The 25,881-nt window shown below is 36.1% G+C and overlaps 4 protein-coding genes across 8 annotated transcripts; 2 read left to right on the top strand and 2 right to left on the bottom strand.

The window, feature by feature from the left end:
* Positions 1–877: 877 nt before the first annotated feature.
* On the bottom strand, positions 878–6,212 carry LOC126610901 (uncharacterized). Of its 2 annotated transcripts, none has more exons than XM_050279057.1 (10): positions 5,829–6,212; positions 3,701–4,082; positions 3,513–3,596; positions 2,935–3,366; positions 2,602–2,737; positions 2,146–2,308; positions 1,925–2,053; positions 1,613–1,807; positions 1,402–1,524; positions 878–1,299 (listed from the first exon to the last, which is right to left on the bottom strand). In XM_050279057.1, exons 2-10 carry the CDS (start codon positions 3,999–4,001, stop codon positions 1,186–1,188), a joined length of 1,677 nt encoding a protein of 558 aa, XP_050135014.1. In that variant the 5' UTR covers positions 4,002–4,082; positions 5,829–6,212; the 3' UTR covers positions 878–1,185. The 2 variants fall into 2 exon arrangements, with proteins under 2 accessions (XP_050135014.1, XP_050135013.1); XM_050279056.1 differs by lacking the exon at positions 5,829–6,212 and adding an exon at positions 4,546–4,701.
* A 5,853-nt stretch (positions 6,213–12,065) lies between these two features.
* Positions 12,066–14,096, top strand: LOC126610914 (uncharacterized). The gene is made up of 3 exons (XM_050279075.1): positions 12,066–12,299; positions 12,922–13,208; positions 13,747–14,096. Exons 2-3 carry the CDS (start codon positions 12,944–12,946, stop codon positions 13,824–13,826), a joined length of 345 nt encoding a protein of 114 aa, XP_050135032.1. The 5' UTR covers positions 12,066–12,299; positions 12,922–12,943; the 3' UTR covers positions 13,827–14,096.
* A 2,303-nt stretch (positions 14,097–16,399) lies between these two features.
* Positions 16,400–20,878, top strand: LOC126610903 (SNF1-related protein kinase catalytic subunit alpha KIN10). Of its 4 annotated transcripts, none has more exons than XM_050279062.1 (11): positions 16,400–16,466; positions 17,572–17,770; positions 17,912–18,096; positions 18,174–18,356; positions 18,453–18,584; positions 18,829–19,014; positions 19,242–19,331; positions 19,399–19,482; positions 19,813–19,953; positions 20,078–20,320; positions 20,477–20,878. In XM_050279062.1, exons 2-11 carry the CDS (start codon positions 17,581–17,583, stop codon positions 20,588–20,590), a joined length of 1,548 nt encoding a protein of 515 aa, XP_050135019.1. In that variant the 5' UTR covers positions 16,400–16,466; positions 17,572–17,580; the 3' UTR covers positions 20,591–20,878. The 4 variants fall into 4 exon arrangements, with proteins under 4 accessions (XP_050135019.1, XP_050135018.1, XP_050135020.1 ...); XM_050279061.1 differs by having other exon boundaries at positions 16,409–16,568; XM_050279063.1 differs by having other exon boundaries at positions 16,433–16,580; positions 19,837–19,953.
* A 948-nt stretch (positions 20,879–21,826) lies between these two features.
* LOC126610904 (ethylene-responsive transcription factor ERN2-like) lies at positions 21,827–23,301 on the bottom strand. The gene has a single exon (XM_050279064.1). It carries the CDS (start codon positions 23,299–23,301, stop codon positions 22,033–22,035), a length of 1,269 nt encoding a protein of 422 aa, XP_050135021.1. The 3' UTR covers positions 21,827–22,032.
* Between the last annotated feature and the right edge of the window lie 2,580 nt (positions 23,302–25,881).

The raw sequence follows: 25,881 nt of genomic DNA, 5'->3' as shown, positions 1-25,881 counted from the left end.
CAACCTCCCCCGTTAAGACAGAAGGCTGGGTTGTTAATGTGCGCCCAACGCACTAACGTGCGCCACGAATAAACCTCTCCCGTGGAATACCACGCCGCCTCTTCCTTAAGAGGGAAGCGCCCGGCCTCGGGCGTCATTTTCTCTTCTCTCCTCCTCCTCCACCTTTTTATACTCAAACCCTAATCACATTTCCTAACATGCCCTCGCTTTTTCAACTCACTGTCAGGTAAATGCTTTTTCTGTTTTACATTTTTTTTTTTGAGAGATTCTAGTTACTTTTTTATTTGCCCTTTATTTATTTATTTTTTTTAATTTAGTATTACAATCCAATCGAATTACTCTTCACTTGCAAGTGTGATGTCTTAGGTTCGATTCTCGCTAAAAGATAATTTGAACCACATATTATGGCTGTCACATTGTGAGGTTGAGTCATCTCCCCAATAACTCGTTTGGAAATGTTTTTAAAATGATTGAATGCGTTTTTAGCAAAAATGTTTTTAGGTTCTTAAAACACTTTAAGTGTTTTTTTCATGATTAACTTATATTTTTACTAAATATTAATTCCAAAAATAATTTCACCAGAAAAGTTTTCAATCATTTTCAAACGAGCTCTTAAAAAGTAGACCATTTCTCTTCCCACTTACTCAACCATCGTCACCCACCCATTTCTTACATCAAATTCATAACCCAACCATGGTTCGGTTTTGTTCGGTTTCAACCAATAGCTACAATTATAACCAAACCAAACCAAACTTATAACCAAACCAAACCAAACTAAACCAATCCGTTCTATAGTATGATTGTAATTTGGACATCAAACTGACCCAAGTTGGATGTGTCCACCCAAATTGGTTGGGCATGAACATTGTATCATCAATTCCATGTAAGTTGTGAACTTGTGATATAAAAGGGACTTGAAGGAGAAGATGTAATTGCAAACACATTGTTGCTCTGGTAATCCGAATATTAAACCTTAGACCTAATAAATCCTAACTCCTAAAAACTAGTTTTATCAAGCTAATGCTAATACATACAGGCTACAGAGTTATACAAGACTCACCAGTATACATGTATTTTAACGCTAATTAATCGCGATTATTGAAACGCTACTCCAAACGAACATCTCGATGACCAATTTCGCCAGTAATGTGTGTATATCCGTAAGTCTACGGCTCATCCTCTATGTCATTCATCGTCAATGGTCACTAGACTCGGTATTTGGCCGTGATCAACAAAATCAATCTTGTTCAGCCTCATACAACAGAGCAGTTCCTCCGGCAGTTCTTCCTGTTTTTGTGCCTACAAAAAGCGCGAAAAAAGCAAGTTAGTAACACGAACACAATTTGGAGACAAACCGATGAATATGCCAGCATTAGTGAATGTGACAGGGTTTCTGGTTACCTGGATGGTTAAACCCATGTCCAGAATTCCGTTTTTTAGACGTTCTCTAAAAGATTCGAGACCCTTCCTCGATATGTAGCTGAAGCGATGAATGTCCAGATCGATCTCAAAGTAATTAGGACCCTGCATGTGAGAGTGCTTGATGAAGTCAAACAAACATGGTATTTTTCAGTATTGTAGAACTCAGCAATGTCAAACGTTAAGTGTTTACCTTATAAAAATTGTGCTGAGGACGGGAAAGAACTGGTTTTTCGTTATATGCATTTACAAGCTTCTTTTCAGCAGAACTCAGACCGAGATCCTCAGGATTAACCAACCCTGCCATGATCTTTAGCCTTTCTCTAAAGGGTACAATGGAGTCCTTCGCAAATCCTTTAACCTTTTCCGTTTCATCGTCAACCAATTTCTGAAACATCACATAGATCAATGGACTGAGTATACCAACAGACTGAGTATACCAACAGAGAATCCAAACGTTAAGTCGAAGACAATTTCACAACGAGGTAATTCGAAATAAAGTTACCTTGATGCTGTCCTGGAATTGAGGAGAGATGTCTTTCTCAAAATTCTCAGAAACTTTGAAATACATTACGAGACTAATTCCTTCTCCATCACTATCACCAAGGAACATTGCAGCGGGATAAGTAGGCAACTGCAATAATGCAGAAAGCAATATCATAAGAATCTGTTGAGCACAATGTAAGTAATAAAACATACCAACATAAATTTGTTCTCTGAGAGCACCTGTATATTTACGATGAGGAACGGAGGCACTTTTCCATCGGCTTTTACTTTGGGAAGCTCAAGATGCTGGGCAATGTGATGTATCTTCTTGGGGCATACAAATAGATCAACACCTATTGGAGTATATGGACTGTAATTTGGAGCAGGTGACTTGCGTTTATCCCTGATCAACAGAAAATATTATTCTCATTAGAACAAAGAAAAGAGGTCGCACTTGGTGCGATGGCAAGTGCCTTCGCCCATGAGCGGTAGGTCTCGGGTTCGAGACTTGGGAGCAGCCTCTCCATAAATGGGGGTAAGGCTAGCCGACATTCACCTCTCTCAGACCCTGCGTAAAGCGGGAGCCTTGTGCACTGGGTACGACCTTTTTATTAGAACAAAGAAAACTTGAAAAAAGAGTAACTAGTTTCAAATTCAGTCGAGGTTGGTTTTCAGAAAGAAAAACCAAATTCATACTTGAAATAGTTCTCCCCACGGAGTTTAAAAGTTGAGGGTGGAATCTCAGACCAAGATCCTGGAGTCGGCTTTTCCACTCTACAACATGGAATGATATATCCTGGTCTAGGACGATACAGAAACCTTCTTGATTGACCTGCGGATACATCGATGATATGTTCAATTACAACAACAACAACAGCAAAGCCTTTTCCCACTAAGTGGGGTTGGCTATATGAGTCCTAGAACGCCATTGCACTCGGTTCTATGTCACAGATGATATGTTCAATTACAATATCAAAATTCTAAATTTTCTTCCTATTCAAAGACAGTTAAAAGTATTTGGTTACTTACATTGTTCAATGGTTTCGTCTGCATCACACGATCTCCTCTTAAAAGAAAGCCTGAAAACTGCCGATGGCTTTCTTTGCGCCTGTGGACCCAAACTCTGTGCACTTAAAATCTTATCGTTGAAACTTACAGAAGGTACCAATCGAGGTAAGCCAGATTTAAGCATACTGTCTTGAATTTTTTCATTAGAATCACGTCGATCCTCTCTAAGTCCTTTAAAGCTTCCATAAGAATGGTCCAAAATATTCTTCCTCTTGCTACGCAGTTCGTCAGCCTTCCCCATGAACTTATCTGATACACCTCCATCTATTTTCGTATAGCTTTGGTATTCTTCATACTTACACCCGTTATCCACAAAGTGTGAAGATCTTTCGTACTGAACGACTTGGCCACCTGAGATATTCCCAATTGGGTTGCCTCCTAATGGAAAACCATCTGTTGAACAAGGGAAGAAAATTAAAACCAAAACAAAACAAAACCGCTTTCCAATAAAACATGACGAGACCAATGTCTATACTCTCTGCGTGTGTGTGTGTGTGTGTGTGAATGTGTATAAGTGGTTGTAGGCTGATGGCCAATACCTCCGTGTATACTGATAAATTCATCATCCGAGTCGGACTCCAGAATACTCACCGAGTCGAACCAAGCTTCCTCTTGGGATATTACTGCAAGTGATAACTTTCAAATATGAGATTCAAGAGCTAAAATGATCATTAGTCAGCATTTTCGGTTGAAAGACGTTGAAATCTGAAGAAAATAGAGCACAAACCATTTGAATCATATTGGTGGTGCCACTGCATTTGGGTGAGTTGGAACGTCGAACTAGAAACCTTAGATCTTCTGCGAGTAGTTGTTGCACCATTCTCAAAGTCCATATGAACAAACTCACTCACAGAATAATCAGTTACGCGAGCTCCTGCATCGCTGTTTCTCTTCTTGGCACCGCTATTTCTTTTCTTGGTACCATCGGAAGCAGAGCAGGTTATCTTTCCATGGCGTTTGCTGACCCTCTGATGGTGTTTCTTCCGCGATTTAATTGTCCTGGACGGGGTTGACACGCAACCACCCATCGCTGCTCTTTCAGATCATACAAGTCCAACTACAACGATGTCATCACAAAGTCGTCCAATTTGTGTTCCTACGCAGAACAACTGAAACAAAACGCATCACAGAAGTATGAGATTTGCAGAACTTCTTCACTCTTTAAGGGGGAGGAGAAAAAACTCCAGAATCTGATGAGGCTTGATCAGCATATTTTTTGCTGTTGACTTCTTATTTACCACTTTAATGTTCTATTAAAGTATGATTAAATTACCTTAGATAACAAGCTATCAAATTAAGCATGCCTTACAGATGCTAATATGGTATTTGGTCAAGCAATTAGGATCCTGCTAATGTATCTTACATGTTTTAGGCTCACATTTCACTTGAAACAACTGATCTAATCTCAGAATTGCAGCACTAATAATGGCATAAAAAACTTCAAAAAATATATGAAAAATGAAAAGAAACAGAAAGAAGCAAGAGAATATCTCTGCAAAAGGAACCACTGCTAGTATCAACCAAAAAGTAAGCAAATTTCAAAGCACAAATTCTCAAAAGTTGCAGCATTACCTTCCCGGAAAACAATTCTGCATCTTTTTTTATGAATTTCAAACTGACAGATGCATACATTTAAGGGGGGAGAGAGAGAGAGAGAGAGCCCTTTGAGTTTCAAGGAAGCTCCAGTTTTAACTTCCAAAGAAGATATTAAAAATGAAAAGGTAGAAGAAACGGCAGGAGACCCCACTTGGGCCACTTCCACCGATGTTAAAGAAGACAAATGAATAGGTTTGCAAGCAATCATAAATAAAATGTTAAGATGACGCTTGTGTTATCCGGAATAGGATACTGGGATCCGAATGATGAATCAATAGTTTTTATTTATTGTATATTGTGCGGTTAGAATTTATTTTAAATTTTTTATTTAAAGTTGAATATAAATAGTATTTAATAAAAAATAACCGCACGATATACTATAAACATATATGATTGATTAATCATCTGGATCCCCATAGAGAAGATCCTTATCTGTGTTATTCCATGGGACAAGGATTGTCTGCCCTCCCTTTTTTTATGTCTTCTGTTTGTGTGATCACGATTAAGTCACGTCAACATTTTATATTACTATTTATTTTTGTCTTATTATCTTTATAAAAAATATAAAATATTAACATAACTTAAACGTGACCACACAAAACAGGAGGGCATAAAAAAAAAAAAAAAGAGGGCAAACAATCATTGTCCTATTCCATGAGCAAACCTACTTGTCCTTTCAGTTACAATTAATGAATTTTTAATGTCCAAATATCATAACTGAAATTGTTCATTCTTTTTATTATCGTCTAAATTTGTAATATATGTAAAAACTTATTTTTTTGCATTCTTATTAGATGATGATAAAGAGAATGAAGATTTTGATTACGAAGTTAAAGATTTTTTAATCGTAGAAGAAGAAGTTCAACTGGGTTCTGATGAAAGGACGCAAGCATTATACAAAAGTTAATATTTTTTAATGAAAAAGGAAAAGACCGATAATTCGTCCCCATCAAAAAGACAATATAAGTGTAAAAATGTGATATTTCCCGAAAACCCCAACAAACAAATATGAAATAAATCACAAACAATGTAGAAAATGCAGTTCCAAAAAAATTAAGAAAAAACTAATGCAAGTGCAACATATGGAAAGTGAGAGCCTTTATGGATGAAACTCAAGATTTAAATCTTCCAACAAAACCCCAGAAAATCAAACGCAATCAAATTTGAGGAAAAACAAAATCCAGTGCAGGATATGGAAAGTGAGAAACCAATAAATGGCCAAAAAATAGACAGAGATCGTTAAAAACATCAAGCCTTACCTTGTTACCGGAATGCTGCAGACTCCCTCTCTCCGAAGCAACAAAAACACAAGAGAGAGAGATTCAGACGGGCGGATGTGTCCGACTGCTACAGTGTCGGATCTGGGTCCCGTATCGGAGCTAGCTGCTTGTCTTTCTTGAAGCTTGGATTAGTTAAATTACAAAAAAATAAAATAATAAACACTTTAAATATTAATGGAAGAACAAGAAGAACAGGAGATACGATGAGAAGGGTTTTATTTTTTTTGCAGAGAGGGGGTTGGTGGCTGTTGTAATGTTCGCGTGTATATTGTTGGCCTTTGAGTTTAGCAAACTGTGTCCGAGATTTCGGTGGGAGAAAAACAGAGAGAGAGAGAGAGAGAGAGAGAGGGACAGAGGGAGAGAGTTGAGGTTGTCAATACTTGTCATCACCTTCAACAAAATCCGGATTTAGCAGATTTTTTCCCACTCATTTTTTTGTTTTTGTTTTTGTTTTTAAATATAAAAATAGATGAAAAATGCGTTTGACAAACTGTTTCGTGAAAATATAGTAAAAAACAAAAAACACATGCACCAATGTTTAGCTTAAGTTTTGTTTAACTTCAAATTATTATTTCTTCCGTTTTTCAAAACAATATTAGAGTTTTAATAAATAAATAAAAGTTATAAAAAAATACATTATAAAAAAAGTTAGAGGTTTAATAAATAAAATAAATTTAGGTATGCCACTACTATTGTCATTAATGTCGTTGTCACCACCATCATCGTCATTACCATATCCTCAATCATCATCACTTTTGTCACCATAGCTGCCGCTACCTTTACCAACTCACAAACGGCCATAATTGATACTGTCACCATCTTAGCATGACCACCATAACTTGTACGTCCGTTGCCACCATGCCCACCAGTAACACCACCATCTCGCACCACAATCACCACCACCTCCACCATATCTGCCAAATCATCCTCACCTCTCAACTACTATTTTCACATCCATCCCTCATAACCATCATTAACACAACTACCATCATCGTAACCACCACTACCACCACCAGGAAGCCCTCCACCATCGCCCTTTGCCCAGCTATTGCCACCACATATATCCCACCACTACTAACACCATTATTCTCACCGCTACTCCAACCCCTATTTTTACACACATCCCGCTTACCACCATCCTCATATTCGTTTTACAAAACAGTTTTTGAAAATCATTTTGTAAAACGTTACCCTAAATTTTCTAGATATCTTGTTGCTATCCGTCCTATGAAATATGAATTGTTTTTAGTTCCTTGGTTGTTAAAATGTTTACGCTTATTTCGAAGAATGTGTATTGTTAGATTCCCACACAAGAGAAACTTATTTAGACAGAAAACGACAGTGTGGCAATCTTTAAGCCACTCACACCTGTAATTCAATCCGTTTTACTATAATCATCATTTTATATCTCTAAGTTCATTCCTTTTCATAATTTTCTAATTGTTAGTGGAGTGTTAGTTTAACGATATTACCTTACTTGTGTTTCTAAGTCAAATGAAATTTGATGATCTCAGCCCTTCATCTTGATCTAAGCTTATGGGAAACCACAAAATCACGTGTGTTAACATGGAAAAAATTTCCATTCGATGGAAACACAGATGGTACGCCACGTGTTTTTATGTAAGTGATGAAAAATTTTGTTTTTTAAGTTATTAATTTTTTAACACACATATCCCACCATTTGTATAGTAATACGTGGTGTACCACCCCGTGTGCCGGTCACACTAAAAAATCTCTCGTTAACATGTAGTTAATGATTTTTTTTATTAACATGTAATTTAACTACGAGAATTCTAACGTACTTTCTAATGCAAGTAAGTTTCACGTATAATATCAAGACTAATCTTAATTAGAGAACTAGCAAATGAGCACGCACTCTGTGTGTGTGAACAACTGCCCACCTCCTCCCACGTTCTCCTCAAGCACAACCGCTTCAGTTCATTCAAACTATCCAAAAAATATCATGATTTCCCTTACGTGAATGAAAAAATGATGATGAGACAATTTGTAACATCCCACATCGCACAGGGGAGTGATCCTTAAATGTATATTCACATCTCTACCTAGCAAGAGGTCTTTTGGGAGCTCACTGGCTTCGGATTCCATCGGAACTCTGAAGTTAAGCGAGTAGCGCGTGAGAGCAATCCCATGATGGGTGACCCACTGGGAAGTTCTCGTGTGAGTTCTCAAAAACAAAACCGTGAGGGCGTAGTCGGGGCCCAAAGCGGACAATATCGTGCTACGGTGATGGAGCGGGCCCGGGATGTGGTGGATCCCGGATCAGGATGTGACACAATTTCTCTTAATAAGTGCATATTTTTAATCTTATATAAATATTTCGATATAAAATCACTATTTTGCCCTCTTTATGTAAATATTGTGTATCAAAAGTGAGGGCAAAATAGGGAAAAAAGTTCAAAAAATACAAAATTACTATTTTACCCCCCTCATGTCAACATTGTGTATTAAAAAATGAAGGCAAAATTTGAAGAAAATAGGGTAAAAAGTTGACAAACCCTCTTCTCTTAATAGAATAGATGTAGCTGTAATACGGTGTATAAGATTGTTATTCAACAATTGATTCATCGTATATATAATTCAACGTTGCATGAATTGGCATGGGCCACATGGTCACACATGCAAACTCGTGCTATAGTAATATGACAATTGGATGTGACCCAAACAAAAGAAATTGTCCGCCTGCTGTTTTGCATAATTATATGGTTTACAGCTTCATCCAGCTGCTTTTGCTTCCCTACTTGTTTTTCTTCTTTGCTCTTTCCTGCCCTCACAGACTCACAAGTCCACAAAATTATACCTATTTGGATGCATGCCTTATGAAAATACCAACTGCTACCAATGCTTATAAGTTACAATCAGCATCCAAGCAAATTTTACCATACTTTTCATCAATTTTAATTCCCTATATATTTAACCTTTTTATGGCTAAAACTTTTTTACAAGGTGAGACTATTCATACACCCCTTTTAACCCAAACAGCCCTCTCAATTTCCGGCCATCGGATTAAATTAATCAAAGAAGATTAAAAAACATAAATTAACAAAGAGTGTGTGAGAGGTAAAAATGGGTACCAAAATTTTTGTTTAAGCTCAAATAATGGATGCCATGCACATCACAATCATGCTAATTAAAGAAGTGTTAGATAGGGCAACGTGCATACAATTTTGAATCCTTCTTTCGTAACTTATAATAATTTAGAATATCATTTTGTTAATAAAAAAGTATGTGAAAGAACATTTTCTTTAAACTTTGCTATATTATTCTCTCCGATGGTAAGCCAATAATACATCAACAAAACTTTTCACTTTTTCCCAATCATGCAAGATTGTCGAAATGGAAATTAAAAATAATAAAAGAAAAACTAAGAGAGAGAGAGAGAGAGAGATCACCGCTCATAGTAAGAATTATCATTTGTTTTGGGGTGCGGGGGTAAATTATATGGTCTTTGAATCCCTTTTGTTAGGCAATATATACTTTACTCCTCACAAAGTCACAATAATATTAATTTTTTATGCACTTCTATAAGCAGTGGAAGTGCTAAATAGCTAGATAGGCTTTTTCTAAAAGCTGTTTTACTATTAGGGTAAGTGCCATTTTTGTTAAATTGTAAACTGAGTGGCATGAACCTAACTTGAATGGAAGTCGATGGAGATTGAGACGGAGATGTTTGTATCGCTTTTTTTTTTTTTTTTTTAATTTTATTTTTTATGAGATTCAACACCAAACACGAAAAAGACAATCTAAAAGCTATACGATGATTCATCTCAGCCGCAGAACTGTACTTAGGAAAAGCAAAAGTTAATTATTTTGAGTGCTAATCATTTCCATCAATAAAAGAAATCTCCACCTATGATTATGATCCTTGTATAGCTTAGTAAGAACTCACCTCATATAATAACTATCTCATTTCAACGTGCCGCACCACATATTGGTTTCAGAACATACTTGAAAAGTTTGATTTTCTTTTACTTTCTATAACGATGATCTATCCATGCTTCTCGTATGTAAGAAGAGTCTTTTTGTCAATTAATGTGGTTTGAACCACAACATACGTCAATTATGGATTGAACCACAAAATTATTTTAACTGTGATTCAACAAGAAACAAAATTCAAATCATGTCAACTACCATGATTTGCTTCTTATCATATTGTACATTTTCGCACTTCTCATATAATGAATAATTGTTGCAACTAATTAGAATAATTTGTTGTTAGAAATGATTCATTATTTGAAATAAAGCAGAACTGCTCCAATAGCTCATTTACCCTCTTTATTGGTCCTTCTAAAGTCGAACATTATGATGTATTTTATCACTCAACTTTTGGAATAAGAAAGCAGCTTATAAAGTTTTGAAGCATGATGATGACTTGAGGTAGTGGAGTTTGTATGTGCATGCATGCATTGCTTGCTCCAGTGACAAAAGTGCGTGGGTTAAATCGGGGGTGGTAAATCAAGGGTGGTGCTCTCTACACATTTATTTTTACTTTACACACTTGTTTTGTTAATTTATGTTATTTGATCTTCTTCAATTTATTCGATCCGACGATCAAAATTGAGAATGATGCGTAAAAGTATAAGATGATGTGTGGATAGTACACTCCTAAATTTACTTGATAAGTTGAAAACACAACTATTTTGTATCAGACAAGATCTAATTTGAAGATATTTAGAGATATTTGCAGTTTAATATTTGATCATATATAAGTTAAAGCTTAACAAAAAACAGTACAGTTTACGATAAAATTTAGTCCATATATAAGTGCTGCAAAATCCTCCCAGGTTGTGGTCTTGAAACTTGAAACAGATTAGGGCTTAGGACGAGAAACAACATTACAGGCAAAACGACATGAACCTTAAACCTCTCCTATCAATCACTAATATAATTTAAAGAAGTGGCTCTCTAAGCAATAAAGTAAATAACAGACGAAGGAAGTAGCGATGACATGCATGCACGTTCACAAGAAAGTGCAGAAAGCACGTGCCCTGCACGCAAATGCACGAGCATATTGCAGAGAAAAAGAAGTTGGATACATACATGCACAATTAATTAGCATCTTTTTTTAATAATGCAATAATGTGGGTTTATTAATCTAAGATCATCACCTGCACATGCATGTCTCCTGCATTATGCTGCATTATATAATATGTATGTCTATAAATATAAAGCCAGCATCCTAAAACGATGAAGCTTTTAATATATTAAACATGCCCCTTTCATTCTAATTGGAATGACTATATCGAAATATATATCTTCCAGTTTGTTCAAGACATTGCTGGAAACTTCATGTGTGTTAAAGATGATCTTCCCAGTTCTTTCTTGTGCCGTTTCTTTCTCTATTATAATTCCCCATTGTAACTCTCATGGCTACTAATTTAATTTCCCTCCTTTTCCAGGGTTCAAATACGGACATGCATAGCCAATTATATACGATTTTATATACATTTTGATCGAGTCAACTCATACGAAAGCTATATACCTAGTTGCATTTTTTATTTTTTGGTTAAGCTGCCCTAAACTAGCTAGTTGCATTCTGTGTGTTCTAAATGGTTTAGGATTTAGGGTTTAGGTTTAGGAAAATCAATGGTAACAAGATGACCAACCTAATTTTACCTAACATAAGTTGGCATCGATCTCTACTAAACTGGTCACTCTTACAAAATTGATAATCTCTAGAGATGTCATAAGAGCTAGATGTCTACAACTTATTTCACTAATTGCTAGTTGCCTTTTGATTTATGGGTAATGCTAGGAGACCAAAATTTTAAACCAAATTTGCAAACCAAATGATGTGTCTCCAATAGGAAATAAACACGTTAATCAACACTTAAGTAATAATTCAATCACTAATAACCATGTTATTTGATTTGCAAATTTGATCTGTCTAGCATTATCCTTAAGTTATATGTCAATATTTGATTAATATGTCGATATTTGATTAATATGTCGATATTTGAATCACACTGTAAAATGATTATTTTAGTCACTTTCCTCTTTATTTCCTACTTCCAATCTTGTATCCATCATTTCTTCCATGTATATATGGTTTTATCAAACGGAATTTAAAAGGTGTGTTTTAATATTTTGAAAAAACAAAAACAAAACAAGAACACTAAATTGTGTGGTCTTGGACTCTTGGCTAGGCTTATCTGAATTTTAACAATAGCCCATTTACTAGCTCACTCACCCGAGCCCGTTAACCCAGTTACCCAAATCTTCCCTCCATCCCGGGTCCCTTCTGCCCTCTTCTTCGAATTTTCTTCCCCACCGTTTACTGATTCACCATAACCTAATTGATCTCCATCCCTTCTGTCAAGTTTTTGGGGTTTTTTTTTTCTCGCCGACTGAGAGGAAAGTTTCAATCTTTCGTTGTAGAATTTGCAGAAAAGTTTCAAATTTTCAATCGCCGGTTGAAAGGGCAAGTCTCAGGTTAGTAGATTCGTTAAATTCTTGCAATTTCAGCATCTGGGTTTGCTTTTTAGGATCCATTTGGGCCCTCCAATGCTTCGTTTTACTATTTCCGTCCTGTTTTTTCAGATGAGTACTTTTGTTGGTTAATTTATTTTTGTGTTTGTGCTTGAATTTTGTATTATAATTAACCTTAATTGACTTTGATCTTCATATGACTAATTGAACATAATTGTCTACTGTTCTGCAAATTGTTTATTTTTTGTTTCAGCCAATGAATCTGTGCTTCAAACAGTTTCTCTATGTTTGCCTGCGCTTGTTGTATGCAGAGTTTTGTTTCCTTGTTCGAAGGAGTATACATTATCGTATACCGTCGTTTAGATTTCGATATGATAGTCTTCGATTGGTTGCATTTCTTAATTCTTAGAAAAAAAATAGAATCTTGCATTGTCAAGTTCCTGTCATATGGTTTATGGGTTTCGACGTTTTTATGCCACCTTAATTGCAGTGTTGTAACTTGAAAATGCTGTTTGAGGTTGTTTTTCATTTTCCCATATGCCTTGGCCGAGGAGGTGGGCCGTTCGTTTTATCCTTAAAGATGTTGTGAGACGGTTTTAGTTATCTGCTCCGTTCTGATCCTCAGGTCTTGTTGAACATCCTTGGTGATGGCATCTAGGCGCAATGTTCGTTACAGTCCTCTTGCTACGGATGATGATGATGTTTATGGAAGCCCCAATGACCCTCGGTTTGACTATACGCCAAAGTCTTTTGATAAAATCCCGTGGAAATCCATTGTTCTTGCTCTTTTCCTGCTTTCTCTTGGATCATTGCTTCTGTTTCTTTCATACTTCATTTTCACCGGTCACATGGGAGGGGAGCTGGCTCAAGCCTATGGCCTTTTAGCTCTTGGGGTTCTCACCTTCCTCCCAGGTATGTCTAAAGATATCTCCATTCCGTACTTTAATTTTACGTACCTTTTGTGACAACTTAGAGTTATATGACTGATCCGACTATATACTGAATGCTATATATATATAATTCAATAATTTTAGAGTTTAATATGAATGAATGAATCATTTCAAAGCATTGGAAAATTTGTCTTATCGATTACCTCACCATACGATTAGAGATAAGGAATACTAAATCATTTGGTTAGAGGAGACGGCATTTGATTCTCAAATCGATAGCCTCATATCAATTCCCTAATTCTTATGTTGAATTTCCTCTACTCTCTTTGGTAGAATGTTGAATTTCTTTTGATGTAACTATTTGAGCTTAGGAGTAAAGCGTAAACTGTTTACGAGTCTGGCAATTGGCTATCTGGAGACGTTTTCTGAAATTCTTTTGTGAACTTTGATATGCTGACTGGTTTCATTTGATTCTAAGTCTTAACTTATGCAAATGCTTCATACATGTTTCAGGTCATCGATTCACTGACTGATTTCTTTAAAAATATTGTGACCTGCAGGCTTTTATGAGACACGAATTGCATATTATGCATGGAGAGGTGCAAAAGGATACCGTTTTGCCTCCATTCCGGACTACTAGGGTGCTTTTGCCTTCAAATTTCCAAATAATGCTTGCGGTGAGAGGCACAGTCATGTAAAATCCATATTGTATAGAACAAATGAACGAACCATATGTAACTTCTTTTCCATTTACTTCTTTTTAAATGACTTGTTGCTATTGAAGCAGTGGCGCACGCACGTAGTTCATTGTACTGGGATTTGCTTTTCTGGCTTGTAGGCTGTAAAACTGTTTATCCAGCAGAAGTTTGTAGTTCATATTATTGTAGCCAAATTATGTCGATTTTTTCAATGTTTTGATTGAAACTGTGAGAATGAAACACCCTAGTTGGGGTGAATGAAATGTGCGGCCGGCCGGCCGGCCTACGGCGGGAAACCTGGAGCTATGGAGGGGTGAATGAACTGGAAAATGGAGGGTCTGTTTAGTAGATCAGAATCAACGATGTCATCACTGCTATCCTAATCAATGATGTTTTATAGAAATCATCAACGTTATAGTTTATGGAATGGATCCCTTCCACCAAATCCTACCAATAAACAAATCCGGACTCTTGAAATTTGATCAAACAACTAAAGTTATTATAACTTTTAAACGGCTTCCCGTTTTTAGCCGTTGGATCAAATTTCAAAAGTTCGGATTTATTGATTGGTAGGATGTAGTGGAAGGGATCCCTTTCCATAGTTTATAGAGTTCATAGGAATCATCACTAAATTAAATTTTACTTTTTCTTTCTGCAATAAAACGTGTGATAAGTGTGACATTTTATTTTATTTAAAACTTTTGCATAGGTTGCAGCTCCCTAAAATTTTTAGGGCAAAAGACTGTTTACTACCTTCATGTTTTGTGGTTTTCAACATTTAGTACATCAATTTTTTTTCGTCCCAGAGTCATACCTAAAGTGTAAATTTTGGGACAGTCTTATACATCCGTTAGTCAAACTGTTAAGTCTGCCGTTAACTGTGACGTGGCGCCCATGTGGCCAATGACTGGGCGCCACATGTCATTCACGTGAAAATTTAAAAAAAAAATTATAAAATAATATATATATATATATATATTATAAAATTAAAAGAAAAAAAAAACTGGGCAGATTCGAAGAAGAAGAAGAAGGAGAAGGAAGAAGGAGGAAGAAGAAGGAAGAAGAAGATGAAGGAGGAAGAAGAAGAAAAAAAAAACTGGGCAAATTCGAAGAAGAAGAAGAAGAAGGAAGAAGGAAGAAGGAAGAAGGAGGAAGAAGAAGGAAGGAGGAAGAAAAAAAAATAAAAAAACTGGCCAGATTCGAAGAAGAAGAAGAAGGAGAAGGAAGGAGGAAGAACGAGGAAGAAGAAGGGAAAAAAAAAAAAAAAACTGGTCAGATTCGAAGAAGAAGGAGAAGGAGAAGGAGAATGAGGAGAAGGAAGAAGGAGTAAGAAGAAAAAAAAAAGGGCAGATTCGGAAGAAGGAGAAGGAAGAAGGAAGAAGAAGAAGGAGAAGGAAGGAGGAAGAAGAAAGAAAGAAAGAAAAAAAAAAAAAAAAAACAAATCTGCTACCAAGATTCAGAGGAAGAAGAAGGAAGAAGAAGATGAAGGAAAAGAAAGGAGGAGAAAAAAAAAAAACGTTTTTTTTTTTAAATTTATTTATTTATTATTTTATAATATATATATATATATATATATATATTTTTTTTTTATAAATTTCCATATGAATGACACGTGGCGCCTAGTCATTGTTCACATGAGGGCCACGTCACTGTTAACGGCAGATTTAACAGTTTGACTAACGGATGTATGAGACTGTCCCAAAATTTACACTTTTAAGTATGACTCTGGAACGAAAAAAACTTGATGTACTAAATGTTGAAAACCACGAAACATGAGGGTAGTAAACAGTCTTTTGCCCAAATTTTTAAGTCCTCATCAATTCATCAATTTGGTCAAATTAAACGATTGTGGCTAGGGGAGGCACGTTATGGGTTATATTCTTGGCACTAATGAATCATATCAGAGAAAACTGAAAGGTCTCTGTAAGTCTTTTCACCTACTGTAGAGTAGACTGTTGTGGTGAAACTACCAACGGATTCCCTTTAAAAAAAAAATAGACATTTGGTTAAATTATTTTTTTTTATAACTTTTTAACTATTGTTAATGCCGAAAAAAAAGTTACTGAAAAAAATTTGATATAAAAATTTATCTACTTTTTTCTTCTTATTAAGAGAATAAATGCATATGAGATCAACTAAATATCTAATTAATTAAGTGTAATACTTGAAAATTTATAAATTAGATTGATTCGATTCACAACATTTCTTGTCTTAAGTAAATATTTCGGCTATCTTCTATTAATTAATAACTTACTAAATTTTTAAGAACTAAAAAAATTGTTATTTCGGTCAAACTTAAAACTTCGATTCATGTCAAGATAGTTGGCAGAAAAATTTGTAAAAACAGTTGAAAATCCAACGAAGACCAAATACATGAAACTCCAAGAACAATCATATGAAATCCCCAGTTTGCCCCCTCGGAAAGTGACTTTCACCGTTGTTTCACCGACCTTCGATGGGCGAATCAGTCATTTGAGGAGGAACTAATTAAGATTAGTAAATTAGATTAATACGAGTTGATGTTGATGGTGGCGTAGTGAGTGAAAGTCGGGAAGCGAAGCGAGAAAGAATAAAGACAACAGGTAATCCCTTTTTTCGAGTTTCTGGGTCTTTGAGGCTGCAATTTCCTCAATCCAATTCGAAGAGACCCATTTCGCCTTGCGTATTTGCGACTTCAATTTCGGGTTTAATTTTCTGTAACTCTCTCTCTTGTTTTCTGTATTATGTGTTTGTGTTGAATTGCATGAATCTTTGATTGTTTGTATAATTTTCCAATTCTGTGTTTTTATTGGTGGTTTCTGAGATCTGTTGCTGCTGGATTTGTTGGGTTTCTTTGGAATTAGGCAACCATTGGAAAAATTGGGGGAAAATTTTACAAAATTGGGAATTATTATTATTTATTCTGACTGAAGATTTTACTGATTGATTTGTGCCGAAAATGGGTTTCTGTTTCTAATTTGAAAGTGGGGGTTTTTCAATTTCCTTTTTTTTCCCCTGTTGTTGCTTATATTCCTCGAAGTTACTGTGTTTCTGGATTTTTACATGACTGATATCGAAATCGGCGATGGGAGGGCAATTCTAAGATAGATAGCTTTTTGCTCTTGTGGTGTGTTGGAGTAACGGAAAAATTCAAACTTTTTATGTTGTTTATGTGTGTGAAATCAAGTGTGGTGCCTTGCTTTTCCCATTCTGGTGGGGTTTGAGTAATTCTATATGTACACTTGAAGAACTAGAGTAGAGAGCCGGAGTAGAAAGAGAGAAGGGTGTGAAATATGGAACCAGGGGCGATTAGTTGGGACAATTAAACTAAGAATAAAATAGGAGCCAGTTGAAAGTGAGGATATGTATCATACAATTCTCAGGTCTTAAATTTATTCTTACTTTTTTAAATTCCAAGCGGGTATATTCGATATTTTTGATTTGATCAATGACTAAGAGGTATCTTTCAAAAGTATATATGGACATTACTATGTGACCTTAACTGTCATTATATGGTGGTGCATCTCTTATTACATAAATTCGCTATTGTCTCTCCCCACTAACCATGACCATGAGGATGTCTATGGCTGAGAGATATCTTCTTGCATGATATTTTGTTGGTATAGACTATATATTAACACTCCTAATGAGAATGTAACCTTGTGTTATCTCTTGTACATTTATCTGAATATTCGATTGTGTGTTTAGATTAGGAAAATGGATGGACCTGTTGGCCGTGGTGGTAGCAGTGCAGATACTTATTTACCAAATTACAAGCTCGGAAAGACTCTTGGTATTGGTTCTTTTGGAAAGGTTAAAATTGCAGAGCATGCATTAACTGGACATAAAGTTGCTATCAAGATCCTTAACCGCCGCAAAATAAAGAACATGGAAATGGAAGAGAAAGGTCAGCCCTCTATCTTTGTAAATCGATGGATGAATTTGATTACTTGTCTTATCTAATATAGAGTTCTGTCCTGAATTCAGAATATTAAACTTTTGGACTTGGTTGTATTATCTTTCCCTTTTCCCCTTAAATTTGATGCAGTGAGAAGAGAAATCAAAATATTGAGGTTGTTTATGCATCCTCACATTATACGACTCTATGAGGTCATTGAAACACCATCCGACATTTATGTCGTGATGGAGTATGTGAAGTCTGGGGAGCTCTTTGATTATATAGTAGAGAAGGGTAGGCTGCAGGAAGATGAAGCTCGTAACTTTTTTCAACAGGTGATTTGTCAATTGTCTTGTCGTATTTATTTTACTATTGTGTTGCTTCTTATATGAGTTAATATTTTTTTTGGCAGATAATATCTGGCGTAGAGTATTGTCACAGGAATATGGTTGTTCATAGAGATTTAAAGCCCGAAAATTTGCTTCTGGATTCCAAATGCAATGTGAAAATTGCTGATTTTGGTCTGAGCAACATAATGCGTGATGGCCATTTTCTCAAGACAAGTTGCGGCAGCCCGAATTATGCTGCTCCAGAGGTAAAAAGATTGCAGTTAGGTGTAGTTTGCATTCATTATTTTTGTATCTTGGCTTGAATTCTCTTTCCAATGATACATCTGTTTCATCTTTCATAGGTTATATCTGGCAAGCTGTACGCTGGGCCTGAAGTGGATGTGTGGAGTTGTGGTGTTATACTATATGCTCTTCTTTGTGGCACCCTTCCATTTGATGATGAAAATATTCCAAACTTGTTTAAGAAAATAAAGGTATTGCTAGATCTGGTTCTTTTGTTTGCTATAAAATTGATTTTTCAGTTTTCATCGGATATATTTTCCTTTTGTTTTCGAATTATATTAAGATCAAATTCTGTTGTGGTTTTTGTGTCCACTGACAGTCAATTTTTCCATTCACTATCTATATTAAACAAGCTATAGCATAGCATGAATCAAATAGTTATATGCATGCTGATTATTAGTTATCTGACCTAAGCCTATGTCATTTTGTCTTCAGGGTGGGATATACACTCTTCCTAGTCATTTGTCACCTGGTGCAAGAGACTTGATTCCAAGAATGCTTGTAGTTGATCCAATGAAGCGAATGACCATTCCTGAGATTCGACATCATGCATGGTTCCAGGCTCATCTTCCTCGTTATTTAGCTGTTCCTCCACCAGACACCATGCAACAAGCAAAAAAGGTTTATTTATATCTTCTGTTTACTTTTGTAAATTGCAGTTATAATAAATGCTCTGGTTTGTTCTTCAAGATGTGCCAAGTGATATTTGCCACATTGTTTAAATGGAATTGTGAAATATTTCGGTTTTTTGGTCCATAGTTTAATGTAACAAGTAGTTAACACGTAGCTGATCCTTGCTCACTGTACTCCATAGTTTACGTTCTTAAGTGTCACCTTTCTTTATGCAGATTGATGAGGAAATTCTTCAGGAGGTAGTTAAGATGGGATTTGACAGGAACCATCTGGTTGAGTCTCTACGTAGTAGAGTACAGAATGAGGTTTGTACCTTAGGAACTCATCCTCTTGATTTTCCAACTGAGACTTACTATCTGCATCATGTTTCAGGGAACAGTTGCATACTATTTGTTATTGGACAACCGTTTCCGTGTATCCAGTGGCTATCTTGGAGCTGAGTTTCAGGAGACTGTGGTATGTGTCCTCCGTTTTTGATATTATACCAACAGCTTGGTTAGAAACTAAAATTTCCTCTTTTAAGGCCCAAGACTAAGCCTGTTGGCCATAATCTAACAACGTGAAAGAAGAAAGAAGTTAGGGGGAACTTTTACAGCATTTGATACAGGAATATGATACATTTGTGAACGAACATAATTTAGGCCAAGATTTACGTGACATGATTGGGTCAAATTTATTCAAAAGCTTGAATTGTTTTTATCAAGCTCATCATATATTCTTCTCTGCTGTTCAGTTTCTGTCAAGATTTGGCACAATTTGTGTTTCATTTTTATTGATGTGGTCCAGGATTGTGGTTTCAATCGTATGCAGCAAAGTGAGACTGCTGCTTCACCTGTTGGGCACCGCCTTCCTGGATATATGGAGTATCAAGGAATGGGTTTTAAACCACAGTTCCCTGTTGAAAGGAAATGGGCTCTTGGACTTCAGGTTAAATTTCTTTGACTTTTGGCCAAGTATTATTATTTGGGAGCAACTCTTCTAGACGTTCAATGGAGTGAACTTCAAACTTTGATATGATTATTGTTGATCTATTGCTGCCTTTTATTACCAGTCTCGAGCACATCCTCGTGAAATAATGACAGAAGTCCTTAAAGCTTTACAAGAATTGCGGGTTTGTTGGAAGAAGATAGGACACTACAACATGAAGTGTAGGTGGGTTTTTGACAATACAGGTCAAAACGAAGGCATGATCGACAACCCTGTGCACGGTAACCATTATTTTGGAGATGAGTCCAGCATCATCGAAAATGATGGTGCTATGAAGATGCCAAATGTGGTCAAGTTTGAAGTGCAGGTAAGTTTTTGTTAGATCGCTCCCTAATCCCATACTTTTCTAGTTCCATTCAGTCATCAATCTACTATTGTCTTTGGTATTAAAGGAGTTCACTGCTCGAGCATCTGCCCAGAACATAATCCTGACATATTTTGCCGCTGTTTTGGGTATTAACAGCTTTTCAAAACTCGGGAGGAGAAGTACCTGCTTGATCTTCAGAGGGTTCAGGGTCCGCAGTTTCTCTTCTTGGATCTTTGTGCTGCTTTCCTTGCCCAACTTCGTGTACTTTAGAGGTAGAGAGCTAGGCCTTCAACAAGTCCTCTGTGAATCTATCGTGATGCTCGTGAAAAAACCTTTTCAACGTGTATATATAATCTGCCCTTCAGTTTGTGCTGCTGTACTTATTTCCGTCGCATTCCCCAGTTTTATATGGGTAATCGTGTTGTTATTGAGCCAGTATTCAACACTGGCCTTTGCCGAGTCATTTCTAGTTTGGTATATGAAGTGGGTCTGTCCTGAATTCTCCTCTTTACGAACACAAATTGGTATGAAAGAAAGAACTAACCTCCTTTGGAGAAATGATTTGACATATCCTTACAAGGAATTGTATCCTCTCCTGAGCACAAGCTCAGGATCTTGTTGACCAGCTCACGTGAACTGTTGGATTTTGATCCAACGGTTATAAACAAAGGGTCCCTCTAAAAGTTATAATAATTGTAGCCGATGGATCAAATTTCAACGAATCACGTGGGCTGGTCAGCAGGATCCTGAGCTTGTGCCCAGGAGAGGATGCAATCCCTCTATACAATTCAAGTGTATTTTAAAGTACTGTAATTTATTTATGAAACGAATACTTGTAGATGCTCCGGTTAGAAAATACGATAAGAGACAGAGACTCAAGTCAAAAAGGGTAGATGAAGACATGGGAAGGCTCGAGAAGACTTGGAAAGAAACTTAAAGTAGAGATATAGAGTACTTGGAGCCAGCAGAAAACTTGACATCAAACTGAGGATAAGGGTCTGTTGTTGTAGTTGTAAATGATTTACCATCATCAATATCAAATCAGTTGAAACGTCTACTTCAAGTTTTGCCTGCTTGTTATTATCTCTTGTGGTGTGCAAAAGCACAATCACTTTGCACCACGTTTGTGTTAATCTACTGTCAGCTTCGACATATAGATGAAAAGTTCGATATCTAATTATAATTGGTCAATAACCGCTCTAACTGGATATTTCATCAACTCTCTGAATTGCTATAATTTTAAAGGGACCTTGCAAATTATTAGTTTTGGGCTGTGTTTGTCTAACATGTGCTTCCCTTGGCTTATGTCCAATACGCACGAAACAAAACCTCAAATTTTCCAAATTATTGAATCAAATATACAATAAAACCTACTAATTTATTTATTTGTTATATTTTTTTAAAGAATCATAGGAAATGATTTCTGTACTCCTACACGTAGGAATTAAAATAAATAAAAAAAGAATTAAGGGGCAAAAACAAGACAAAGGTAATGAACACAGAAGGAAAAAAAATGATTTGAGGAAAACATATTCCTTTATTATTACTTCATCGGGTCGAAGTTTGAACCCAAGGTTCGAATTACATAAAATTCACTATTTCTTTTAAATATATTAGAATATCAGAAAATATTGCAAAGAATGGAATTCCAGATTGATATGTGGAATCAAATTAGAGCATGAATTTGGTAAAAAAATAAGAAAGAAGAAGAACTAATTAGTTGACAAAAAGCAGATTGGCGGCAGATCAAGTGAGCTCCAGAGTGACAATTCACCATCACTACTCAGAGAAACATCCATTGACGAACCCTGCTCCTCCTGTTTCGAATCATTTCGTTGGTGTTCCCCCGCCGCCGCCACAGCAACAACAACCTCCTCTTCTTTCTTGTTACTGCACGCTCTCTGAAGGTTGCTCAAACACTCGGACACCCCTCTACCTTTCCCATTCCCATTCACCGATCCGATTCTTAACTTCAAACACTCGGGAATCCCATTGAAGGCGTAGAGCGAAGCCGAAAACTTCCTCTCGTACTTCATTCTCTTCATGGCGGCTCTCAGCATCGAAGGCTCGTCGGTGTAGCTCTCAGCCTCCAGAACCGGCTCCTCTATCTCCTCAGCAATCTCGAAAGGCGATGGAGAGTAGCAGTTTGAGTTGGATGCTCCGATATCATCGACAAACTGGAAGTCTATAACTCCAACTTGATCTCCGTTCATTTCCTCTTCTTGTTCTTGTTCTGGATCAACATCTTCCTCCGATCCTTCTGCTACGAAATTTGCATCTCCGCAGCTGTAAGTCTGTTGCACCAATTCACTCAAGTTACCGTACTCTATGTGATCAGTTTCCTTGTTATTTAAGCATGACTCTAAGCTCGATGTCATGTAGTCAATGCTGCTTGCACTGATATGATCAGTGATGATGTCATGATTGTTGCTGCTTGTGATGTAGTAATCTTCGGGATCGTTGAGGAAATCCGTGTATGTTTCAGAGAATTCGGTTTTTGCTGCTTGTTCGTGAAGATTGTGATCGTGTTGGTGGTTGATGATAGGGAGAGGAGCAGAAGAAGGAGGAGAGCAAGAGTTGGCGTTGTTTCTTGCTTTCAGCCTCTGGAGGAGGAGGTTTGTGATCTTCGAGGGGAGCGCCGGGGTTGAAGACGGCGAATGGGAGCAAGGCCAGAAGTTGGTTCGGGTGTTGGCACCGCGAAGCAAGCAGGCAGCCTCATCGTAAGCCCTAGCTGCTTCCTCAGCAGTGTCAAAGGTGCCTAGCCAAACCCTAATTTTTTGAATGGTATCCTTGATCTCGGCCACCCATCTTCCAGAGGGTCTTTGCCGGACACCAACAAAGCGCTTTCGCGCCCTACGTGCTCCGCCTAGCTCGGCAACAGCGGAAGCTTCATTCACCATCTCTTCCCAACCCATGGTTCCCTCACTTGAAGTAGCGTTGTTGTCTTCCACTCCCTCACCAACTTTTCTCTTCCTTGCCATTTCTAGCTACTAGCTATTAAGTTCTTTTGAGTTTATGTTTTGTACTTGCAAGTGATTGATTTAGTTGAAGTTGGAGGCTTTGATGCTAATGTGCATATTTATATGTGGGGAATAGGAAGATTTTTTCGTAGGATTGAATATGAAATGGTCTTATAGCATTTGTTTTTATTTCTTTGTTCTTATTAATCTCGGGCTATAAACACTAACCTAATGGAAAGAGACCTGCAACTGTTAATTTTGACCAAGCCAAAGATGCCAATATGATCTCTCTTCTAGGCTATCATCATCATACAATGATCATCTCTATAAAAAACTCATTTAATTAAGAGATTGCTTAGTCGTTTGTGTGTATCAAACAAATTACCGATTTATCATAAGGACGTTACTTGTTATTATAACTGTTGATTTGTTCGACACATATGATTGACTAAACGGACTCCAAGTGAAATAAATTTTTTAGAAATAATTCTTCGATGATGATCAAAAGAATGAATTATCCCGATTATCTTATGACCTGGTGAAACAATGTCACATTAGTTAAAAATAAAACTTTCCTCCTTCGAGAAGGACGAGAAGACTGTTGTTATTTAAAAAATATATATCACAAAATTAATTATATGGAATTGTGAGCTTGAACTAGTCGTATCTTCTTTTACATGTATTTTATATGTTTAATAAACTATATTTTATAAAATTAGTGAGTTACGTTTTAGCACCAAGGAGATAAAAACATAGAAGTAAAGAAAGGGACTAATTGTACCCTTGTATTGAATATCTAAGTGCATCAGCATTGAGCAAAGCAATTAATCAAATGATGCCGAAGATGGACAACAAATGGAACCTAATTAGTTCAACATATGTTTAGTGAGCTAATTACAATTAGGGGCAGAATATCCTTATCAGTACAGGATAATTATATTAATTAAACCAGCTTAGAAAAAATTACCACCAAATTGATCACCACCCTTATTGAAAGTCATCTAAGGCAACTAGGGGTTTATTTAAGTTCATCTACCGGAGGAATGAATATCCACCGGAAGCATGTGATCCAATATCCTGACGGATAAGGTGTTGAGTTTTTACCCATCCGTTCCGGATTTAAAACTCCACACTTTCCTAGACGAAATCATGAAATGATGGATTAATCAAGGATATAGAGGGAGTCTGGTAGGAGAGAAGACGGAGAAATGCACAAAATGACATACGAAATGAAAATATAAAACTAGAAATGAAAATCTACTTAAAATTGTTTTTAGTTTTTATGTTTTGTACCATTCTATGTACATTTTTCTACATCTTGTCACCACCGTTCTGCTATCCTTGTTCACCCTTCATTCCCTCGTTGCATTTCCTTTTCTTTCTAACAAAAAAACAGAGAAAAAAAAGAAACTAAAAACGAAATGATTATCAAACAACATACAGTCACATTTGAAATTATATACAATAAGATTACCTTAATACAAGGGGATTGCAGCACAAGTGATTGAAAGAATTCATCCTTGCACGCAAGATCGCTTATCCAGTTCTCATTTTGAGTTCTCTATCCCACAATTTCACTCGTATAAAAATAATAATACTAACACTAATAATGTAAGTGACAATGACATTTTCATGAAGAGTAATGTTAGGTAAACCATTTTTTAGACCATAAACGATGTGATGTGTTACAAATAAAAAATAAGCACATTAATTAACATTTAAATAATAATTCAATCTTCAACAATCACGTCATATGATTTACAAAATATGGTTTAAATTGATGGTCTTCTTACCAGACCTTTTTCATGAAATAACGACACTGAAGACTCATTTGGAAATATTTTTAAAATGACTAAAAATGTTTTTGGTAAAATATTTTTAGAATCAATCCTTAGTAAAAATACAAGTGAATCTTAGAAAAGTACTTGTAGTGCTTCCTACAAGAAGCATCGGTTTTTATTGGAAGCACTTTAAGTATTTTTAGAATTTAAAATTATTTTTTTTTAAAAGTACGTTCAGTTATTTTAAAAGTATTTCTAAAAGATCATTAATTTCTAAATAATAATTTCGTGATAGTTCCAATTTGCTCTTCCTATCCCAATCAAAACCAACACAATGGATCTAGATTCTCTCCTAAAGCTAAAGCCACTAGCTTTCTTATGATGGGACAAAAATTAAGGGGCAAACATTCTTAATTTTTTTTATCTTGGATGTGACTTGTAGAACAACGCGTTTTATGTCACTTTCATGGCCATATAAGGTCAAAATTTACATTGCCTTGGGTAAATAACCTCACAATAAATTAACCCTACTAGGCTAATCATTCATGAAAAAAAGTTAAGAAGGTCGATTTTTACAAAGCCACCCCTACAAGGAAGCATGTCCAGCCCACTCTAGCACATATTTAATTACAAGATAAGTGTAATTTGATTTTTTAATGTCATATTATTATATAATCATGTGTTTTTAAACAAAAGTTGTGAACTAAGTCTCAATTTTAATCAGTTTTTTAAAGCTCTGTATAAAGAAACTATATTTTTGTGGCATTTTGTAGCAGTTTTTTTTAGCTAAAATGGTTCATGAGATTGACATAACTCTTTA

The sequence above is a fragment of the Malus sylvestris genome, chromosome 17, assembly GCF_916048215.2.
Source record: "Malus sylvestris chromosome 17, drMalSylv7.2, whole genome shotgun sequence".
NCBI lineage: Eukaryota > Viridiplantae > Streptophyta > Magnoliopsida > Rosales > Rosaceae > Malus > Malus sylvestris.
The sequence above is the reverse complement of the archived record's forward strand: the minus strand, read 5'-3'. Positions and strand labels throughout refer to the sequence as shown.

Excerpts from the sequence above, each read along its gene's own strand:
- LOC126610901 (XM_050279057.1), bottom strand. The coding sequence starts at position 4,001 with ATGGGTGGTTGCGTGTCAACCCCGTCCAGGACAATTAAATCGCGGAAG. Across the intron at positions 2,738-2,934 it reads AGACGAAACCATTGAACAAT|GTCAATCAAGAAGGTTTCTG; the intron begins GTAAGTAACCAA and ends ATGTATCCGCAG. Across the intron at positions 1,808-1,924 it reads AATTCCAGGACAGCATCAAG|AAATTGGTTGACGATGAAAC; the intron begins GTAACTTTATTT and ends GTGATGTTTCAG.
- LOC126610903 (XM_050279062.1), top strand. The coding sequence starts at position 17,581 with ATGGATGGACCTGTTGGCCGTGGTGGTAGCAGTGCAGATACTTATTTA. Across the intron at positions 19,015-19,241 it reads CCATGCAACAAGCAAAAAAG|ATTGATGAGGAAATTCTTCA; the intron begins GTTTATTTATAT and ends TTCTTTATGCAG. Across the intron at positions 19,483-19,812 it reads CTGAGTTTCAGGAGACTGTG|GATTGTGGTTTCAATCGTAT; the intron begins GTATGTGTCCTC and ends GATGTGGTCCAG.
- LOC126610914 (XM_050279075.1), top strand. The coding sequence starts at position 12,944 with ATGGCATCTAGGCGCAATGTTCGTTACAGTCCTCTTGCTACGGATGAT. Across the intron at positions 13,209-13,746 it reads GGTTCTCACCTTCCTCCCAG|GCTTTTATGAGACACGAATT; the intron begins GTATGTCTAAAG and ends TGTGACCTGCAG.
- LOC126610904 (XM_050279064.1), bottom strand. The coding sequence starts at position 23,301 with ATGGCAAGGAAGAGAAAAGTTGGTGAGGGAGTGGAAGACAACAACGCT.